At 37.6% G+C, this 8,834-nt stretch overlaps 1 protein-coding gene and 1 non-coding gene across 10 annotated transcripts in view; one reads left to right on the top strand and one right to left on the bottom strand.

The window, feature by feature from the left end:
* Positions 1 to 8,834, top strand: part of BCAS3 (BCAS3 microtubule associated cell migration factor) — a 550,239-nt gene that overhangs the window by 128,761 nt on the left and 412,644 nt on the right. For all 9 annotated transcript variants that reach the window (XM_045299618.1, XM_030888097.2, XM_004706992.3 and 6 more), the window contains exon 10: positions 5,214 to 5,290. In XM_045299618.1, coding sequence (XP_045155553.1) covers positions 5,214 to 5,290 — 77 coding nt within the window. The remainder of the gene's footprint in view (positions 1 to 5,213; positions 5,291 to 8,834) is intronic.
* Positions 8,424 to 8,556, bottom strand: LOC115872937. Its single transcript, XR_004048128.1, has one exon. It is a non-coding gene; the product is annotated as a small nucleolar RNA SNORA70 (small nucleolar RNA).

The following is an 8,834-nucleotide window of genomic DNA, read 5'->3' on the forward strand; positions in this document are numbered from 1 at the left end:
TGTTAATGGCAGGAACTTAGGTCGCTCTTGTGCCACTAGGGGTGAACAGTGGACACTGCTCTCATAAAGGTTGACTGTCTTGGAATCCCTAAGGAGCAATACTACTCTATTCAGTGTGGTCCCCATAAATTGGAATTGACTGTGTGACAGTGTGGTGTTTTGTTGTGTGTGCGGGGAGGGGGTGGTGGTGGTGGTGGTGGACACTGCTCTCATAAAGGTTGACTGTCTTGGAATCCCTAAGGAGCAATACTACTCTATTCAGTGTGGTCCCCATAAGTTGGAATTGACTGTGTGACAGTGTGGTGTTTTGTTGTGTGTGCGGGGAGGGGGTGGTGGTGGTGGTGGTGGTGGTGGTTATATAGAGTCTCACAGCAGGTCTTCCCAGTCTTGGCATGTACAAATATCATGACCAATAGTAATAACATATCTCATCTCAGACTTTCATTAGTTATATTGCCTCATTATTTGTTAAAAATTATTTTGTTTAAATTGAAAATCATAGAGGTAAGATTACACATGTAGTTTTAAATTGATAGGATTGGTGACATTTAGTAAATGCTTATGAAGAAATTTTCTTATTTATTTGAATTACCAAAAATGGTTTATATCAACATTTGCACACACACACACCCCAAAATTTGCATGGCCTTTTAATATCAAGGATGCCACTGACTTAAAATGTCTATGTCTTCTGATTGCTTTACAGTGACCGTAACTTTTAGTGGGTGAAAAAAGGCACTGTACAAATTGTATGTGCTTCTTTGAATTTGGGTTTTTGAAATTTGTTAAATGTACATTGCTTTTGTCTGGTTTACTAAAAAGGAGCCTGGGGGCATAAGATCTGGTTGGTATGGGCAGAACATACAGTGATACATACATTGCTGGCAGTCCATTTGCTTATGCCACGTAGTCTGCCTCCATTGTTTTCCTCCTTGTTCTATAAAGAAGCACTACAACTATTGTCCAAATAAAGTGACAGTCACATAGACACATTCCCCATTTAATGAGGATGCTATTTTCATCAGGTGATCATTTAATATATAACATCGTTTGAAAAGTTCTTTTCTGTCACAATTCTGAGTGCCATAGGTATGTCTGAATACGCTGAAGCAACTGTAAAATAAGTAGAGACAGCTTTGCCCATCAGAGTAAGCATCATGGGAATTTGTGCCAAAGGGTGGAGGGAACAAGTAAAGAGATCTGATAGAGAACTGGGAAGGGAACCCAGCCAATACGATGAGAAAGGAGACACTTTTGAATTTGGCTGTACAGAAAAGGTGACCTTGAGCATCTGTCTGATGTGGAAATCCAAAACCCAGGTCTGCTTAAGAAAACAAAAGACACAGACTGATAGATGTCATTAGCAGTCATTTCCACCGTCCTCAAGTTGAAGTGTAGATAGGGAGTCTCAGGGGGATAACCAAGCCTTGTTCACTGGCCTCTGTTTTTACTTTCAATAGAGCAATATGATTACTTTTTACATTCCCAGTATTATTCCTTAGTGTTAGAATGGGTGTCCTTCATTAGTGCTAATGAAGAATAACAAAGAATGGGAATCACTTCAAAGGCATTTTAAAATGTAAAAATGTTTTTAATAGTTGAAAGAAGAGTTTGCGTTTTTTGCATTTAGAAACACATTTGTAACATTTACGAGGGGGGAGCCATGTGTTCTTTTGTTGTTGTTCTTCAGTGGAGACATTTTAATACATCTGCTATACATACATACACACAGAGATATTTCTATGTAAATGTATACACACATTTTGTGACAGAGGATGGGAGTGATGTACTTTTGTTCCTGAAGCTAGGCCTTTGATCATGTTTGCGTGAATCTTTCTGTATTGCATGAGGGAGTGGCTCTTTCCGTTTCTTGTGACTATCCAGTTGTCCTAGCACCATTTGCTGAAATGACTGTCACCACTGAATGGACTTGGTTTCCTTATTGAAAATCATTTCATAATAAATGTGGACATTGACTTTTAAAAGAAAAGTTTGAAGACTTTTTTGAGTTGACCTTGCCAAGAAAATAAGACAAAGTACTACAAAGCAGTTAATGTATGGATTTTCTAAATGATTGCAGGTCATCTGTTCATTGGGCCAACCAATGGGAGGACACTATCTAAATTATATCATGTTATGGGTATTCTTAATTACATGCAAAGACTTTCCTAACTGAAGAATCTCCATTTGGTGTGCTTACCTTGGATTTTGTTTTTATTTATACTTGGAGATATGGGTCATTTTAACTTCTCGTTCCCCTTACTTTGTTGTCCGTTACTATCAGCACATTAGGATTTCTCTTAGACTTCTGAACGATCATTTACCTCTTTTAACTTATTTTCAAAGATTTCAAAGATTCAAAGATTAGCCAGAGAAAAAGTTAATCTTTAAAAGGGTCATGTTTATAAAGTTGAGATAGTGCTGAGTGGCAGGTGATCTGCTGATTCTAGCTATAAAATGTTTTTGGAGTACAGTAAACACAGTTATTTTTATTTCCCAGAATAGATGATCATTTTTAGGTCCACTGAGCTTCTAAAAGCATCACACTCAAAAAATGAAGTGAAAAATTATAAATTGCATTTACTATATACTAGCATCTATTGAGGTTGAAGCAGTCATCAGAATTGATTGTAAGTTAACTTTGGAAAGGCTGATTAAGGAAATTAACTGCCTTTAATGACGTGTCATAATCCCTGGGTAGTGCAAATGGTTAATGGCTGGTTAATGGTAAGATTGGAGGTACAGAGTCCACCCACCCAGTGGAACCTCTGGGCGTTTCCATGTATTTCTTAAAAATCTACCACTAAAAACTGAAGCTTAGTTTTCTACCCTTATAAACACAAGGGCCAGGAGTTAGAACCGACTCCATCGCTGCTCTTAATGTTATGTCATAGTTCACGCTTATAATGAAATTTGGTGCTGATTTTTCATGACAGTTTTTTAGAAGGTCAAAAACTTTAAGTTGTGACATTTTCTAGGGAATATGCGCATATAAACAAATTTATATTTTTTGTATGAATAAGATAGCTAACTCAGTATGAATCAAATGTAAAATTCATTATCTAAAAACTTCACTATATGTGAGTGGTTTTTTTGTGTGTGTGTGAGTGTTTTATAGGTACTGCACCATCACATTACATTACCCAGAGGATAGAGTTCCATAATCCAAAATTCCCACCTACTTTCAAATTCTGTAATAAACAACAAAAATTTCAACCTTTTATTTTATTTGACCTGTAAAGTTCCTCTTTGAGCCAGTGTATTCTTTTCAAAAAGAAGGCGTTCAGGCAGGTGAACTAAAATTTGCTCAGTAATGAAGCCAACAGCCAGGTGTGCCTGTTTAATACTTGTGAGCACAGCAACACTCCCACTGGTACAGTGATGCTCAGAGGCTTTCTGAAATAGAATGGCATGTTAAATACATTGTAAAGAATTTTACTAATAAATGGCTGGAAATGGAAAGACCTAGCTTTTAGGAAGACTTGCTATTTGGAATTTGATTGTTGGACATTGAATAATAAATGCACCAGGCCAACTTATTGTATCCAGTTAAAAATATTTATTGTATGTATCCCATGTCAGATATTGTTTTAGACCTGTGGTTCTCAATCTTCTTAATGCCATGACCCTTTAATACAATTACTCATGTTGTGGTGATCTCCCAACCATTAAATTATTTTCATTGCTATTTCATAACTGTAATTTTGCTACTGTTATGAATTGGGCGACCTCTATGAAAGGGTCATTCAACCCCCCAAAGGGGTCGGGACCCACAGGTTGAGAACCGCTGTTCTAGACCATGGAGATTGACCGGTGGACACAGACACACATCCCTGGCCTTGCATGTCCTCCCCTCACTGCCATCTAGTCAATTCTGACTCATAGGGCTGCCTGCTCGGTGGGGTTTCCGAGAGTATAGATTTTTATTTAGAGGAACAGATAGCCTCACTTCTCTCCTGAGGGGTGGTTAGTAGGTTTGAACTGATCGATCTTTTTATCTTCTTTGAATTATTTGTAGTCTCTTAAATTGTCTTGTTAAAGCAGTTTTGTGAGACAGTACAGCTGTATACTTTTTATAGGTCACAGATAAGGAACCTGGGACAGCATTGGAATAGACAGGAGTAGTGATGGCAGCTTCTGCATGATAGACATTGTGTAATTGACTGAATTGTGCTCTATACTTATTAGTAGTAGCTCAGGTGGTTTCTAACTTCCATGTATGCAAAGTGCTCACTGCCAAGGATATTTAATACATTCTCTTTGAAAGATAAGAATTATAAAACATCCTTCTTTGTTGTGTTATCTGTTGGCACTGGAAGCATGAACAATGAAATTTCGTGCTTAGTGTAATATATAAAGTAGAACAGATTCATCAGGCGCTTCTGACACACAGTGACCCTGTATAGGGTTTCTAAGGCGGTAAATCTTTGCAGGCCCAGAGAACTGCATTATTCTGCGGAATGACTTGAGGGTTACCTTGTAGTTAGAAGTTCAATGCTTACCCAACAGGGGTACCGGGGCTCCTTAGTGTAATATATAAAAACAAACCAAACTCACTGCCATGGAGTCGATTGTGAGCCATAGTGGGACTATAGGACAGAATAGAACTGCCCCTGTGAGTTCACATGACTATAACTCTTGAAAGCAGAAGACTTGATAATTTCCCCCCAAAGAGGCTGGTGGTTTCAAATCCCACTGGGTAGTCGCTGTGCCACTAGGACTCTTTAGTGTAATACACCGGAGTGTGTAAATGATTCCCCAGCGTCTTTCTACTCAGGCCCCCTTGTGACAGTTCTCACTTTTTCTCCTCAGTTCTCTCACACTCGTTCTTCCTTTTCTTCTTTACCATCGTATGTGTATGTATCTGATAGTGTCTTTCTGAAACGCGTCACTCCGTGAGTCCTTTCCCTCTACCACAACGTTCCTGTGGGACTGTAGCATTTACAGAATTATGATCTTTAACCGATTACGATTAGTTTTTTTCTCATTGATTGTTTATTACTAGAACAGAATCAAAATCAAAATAAAACCAGTAGGAAAAGGTAAGAAAAAGCCCTTTACTTGCAACTAATTTGACAGTTAACTTATATAATAGAAATTTTCCTGTTTAATAGTTTTAATAGATTGAATAGTTTCCTTTTTTTTGGAAACAATATGTGAAGCAGCAACAGAAATTACAAAATTTCTCAAAATTGTCGTTTTAAAAATTTCAGGCTGCTATCCATGTCCAGGGCCAAACATGAACCCTGTTGCTCTTGGGAGCCGCTGGCTGGCTTATGCAGAAAACAAGGTAAGGTCCAAGTTTGGCTTATATGTATCGGAGCACGTACTGAAGAATTTTCTCATAATCGATTCCTGTGCTTAATAGATGATTACTCACCAAAAATTAATGTTCAGCTCATTAGTGAATTTTTGAAATTGTTTAATTGTAATTGTTCGACCCATAATCTCCATTCCTACTTACTTGCTTTTGATCAATTCTGTTAAGAATTCCTAACATTTGAAATTTGTTTTTGAATCAAGATTCTTTAGAACTTTACTTCCTTAAGCTTTGTATAGAGAAGTTTACTATTAATCCCAAATGACAACGTTAAAGCTATGCTAGTATTGGTATTAAAATACTAGCAGTGTCTGTGAGGTAAAAATGACATGTCTTCATTGATTTATAGATTAAGGGCTGGAGGCACAAACTAGTTTAATTGATATAAGAGCTCAGCCTTTTATTTTAATAATGAAATAGCTAGTCTTATGTATCAAGGTCAGTGTAATAGTGTGATGATATTATCTTGATTTGAAGGCAAGTGAAAAAGTTTTATTCCTAGGTTATCAGTTCATACAAGCATGAGTTTATTCCAAACAAAACTTGTTTACATGTCTGTGTGATCAGTGGATGGCTGTAGAAAAAAAGTCTACATATATTTATCAGAGAAGTTCATTAGTATGTTTGTTTTGGTCTCATTAGGGTTCATTAAACAGAATAGAAAAAGTCCAATCAAAGCAGTGGCTTGTGGCGGGGATCTTCTGGGCCAGTTAAAATCCTTGCAGATCTGACTTGTATAACCATGACACTATAACCTCTCAGATGGTTATAGTGATTGATTGGGGATTCCAAAAGGGTAATCTTGATAGAGGTTCTTGATGGACGTGGGATCATAGGAGCTTGTTATGAAAACTGCACTGGGAGGAAAAAGTTCAGGCAGGTGGCATCCAGGAGTCTTGCCATCGGGACAGTGCACTGCTTATTCTGGAGGGTTGCACGGCTTTTCTATGCGGTTGTCTTTGGGAAATATTGCTCCATCCACTCTACCGCCCTCATCTTGCCCCTCTGACTTTTGTTTCCCAAACTCAAAGAACATTGAAAAAGTACTATGTAGCCACTTCAACTATGCCACAATCACCATTTTGTCTCGGGGTCAATCAGAGAGCACAGAACTCTTTGGGAAAGAGTTAGCAAGATGAAAATACCACCTTAGAAGTGTATAAGCATAGAGGATAGGTACAAAGACCAACAGCTTTCTATTTTGATGTTTTTGTTTAATAGGGGGTCCTGTTATTTTATAGCAGTACTTTTTGACTTACCTTTGTACAACGAGTTTCATTTATATATACTTAAAATAAATCTTGAAAGAGACGTGAATATTTTTCATGCCATTTTGCCATAGATGTGAATTGAGAATTAAAAAAAACCCCACAACCAGAGCCTTACAAGATGATTAGTACTTTGGGTTTCATTTTCACCTGATTGTTAATTATTTTTTTTGGAACTAATGCAAATATTGATTACTATAAAATTTCTTGATAAAAAATTGAGAAAAATTATTGGGGAGGGTCACAGAGCTTAGAGCCTCTGGAATATACAAAGCTGAGAAAGTATTGAAGAAAATTATTTTTCTGGGTAAATTCTTTGTTAATTTTTCTAGTATTCTTTATGTAACAGGTATTTTGCTTCTTAGCCAGTGCAGTACTATGCTCCAGCCTGTTTTTTTCTCTGGGTTTTCCAGTGTATCTCATCAAAATTAGTTCTTTTGAAATTACTCTTCACAAACTATGTTGACAAGTGGCATATAATTTAGTGTGATGATACAATGATTTCTTCTAATGTTCACATCTGTAATACATTTCTGATGAGTGCTGAGCACATCCTAGAAGATATATAAATGTCTCTTGGCTGTTGTAAATATATTCTCACACATGGGAAACGGTCCATTTACAATTTGTGATATTATGCAAATATGAGGGGGCTTCAAAGATTATGGACAAATGGAATTAAAGGATAATGGACCTTTTCCCAGAAGTTTGTGAATCCCACTTGAGTTATGCCTCATTCTAAAAGAGAATGAACACCCTTCAGAGATGCAAAACCTGGCTGTGTGCCAGTTGTTTTCTTCTCGCGGAGATGCCGAGAAGATTTGGTCTCAGATACAGGAGATGTGGTGAAGTTCACAAGGAATTTGCTGATCCAATCGTGTGTCATCTTAGGAAGAGGCATTTCCATCGTATTTCTATAAATAAATGAGAGCTGTTATTTATTACCAATCTTTTGGGCTGAGTGTGAATTTACAAAATAGAATTTAAGCGTTTCAGTGATACTTTCTATTAAATAAGATCTTAAGTCTTTTATCTTCATGAGGATTTTAGTTTTTGGTACTTCTTTTTTAAAAAATGTTCATTAAACTTCATACACTTAAAGTAAACTTGCAATAATGACAGTTCAAACAGCACAAACAACAAAAAGACTACCTCTATGGTTTCTTTGTTTCTCCCCATCACTCTGTCACCCCTATGCCTCTCTCTCTGTTTTCTCCTCTTCTCTTGTTTGCCTCTATCTCCCCTACTCACGTCTTCATGCAACAACCGCTTCTCTTCTTTTCATTGTACTCTTAGCATTTGTTTGTTGTATGATTGGACACATTTATTATTGATGTTATACTTACACACTTAGATTTCCCTTTTACTTTTTTTTAAGTAGCTTAATGTCTATGTTCTTTTGTACATTGCTTTATTTACTTAACCTATAGAAAATTCTGATTCACCTTTAAGTTAAATTAACCATGAGGCAGTGTAAATTTTTCTCTTTTTCTCCGGAAGTTCAATTTTTATTTGGTGGGCACAGGTGAGGCAGGGCACAGAGCTACCAAGGCCTTCATGAATGCAGGGCCCGCCATTGTCCAAGGGTCCATAGTTAGGGATGTACTTTATTCCACAGCCATCCAGGATGAGGCACTCCTCGGCCACCATGTCCTAAACTCATCTGGAGATGTGGATCTTCTGGCACCCAGGGAACTTGAACTTGGCCCAGTGTAAGGCCTTAATCACATGCTCCTTGTTTTGAATCTTGGTGCAGATAGATATGATGTGGACTCTAGCCACTGTGCCTCGGGGTTTGCCCAAAGCACTTTGCATTCCATTGAAAAGCAGCAAGAAGTTGTCTCCAAGGTCCATTTGGGCAGCCCATCCACACTAACAGACTGCGTATGCTACTGAGGCGGCTCCCTGTTCGCAGCCATTGCACAGTAGCCCCCACAAGGGGGAGGACAGTTGGCTTATTGGCTGCAGAACAAAGTAAATTTCTGATTCTTAGTTTTAGACCAAAGTTTCTGGGTTTATTTAATTTTACGTAAAAATGCCGCTTCATTATTTTGCAGCTAAGAAAATGTAAGAATGTTGCCTATTGTCACTTTTTTTTTTTTAAGTTAGCTGAAACGGTAGGATTTCTGAAATGATTGCCTTTCCATGCATATGCAGCAGGAGGCAGCAGAGGGATAGATTTAATAATTCTTTAAATGTGTATTTGTGAATGAATGAGTCAGTACGTGAGATAGAGCTGTCTTTTT

The sequence above is a fragment of the Echinops telfairi genome, unplaced genomic scaffold (assembly GCF_000313985.2).
Source record: "Echinops telfairi isolate 266 unplaced genomic scaffold, ASM31398v2 ScPeMD7_7458;HRSCAF=8496, whole genome shotgun sequence".
Taxonomy (NCBI): Eukaryota; Metazoa; Chordata; class Mammalia; order Afrosoricida; family Tenrecidae; genus Echinops; species Echinops telfairi.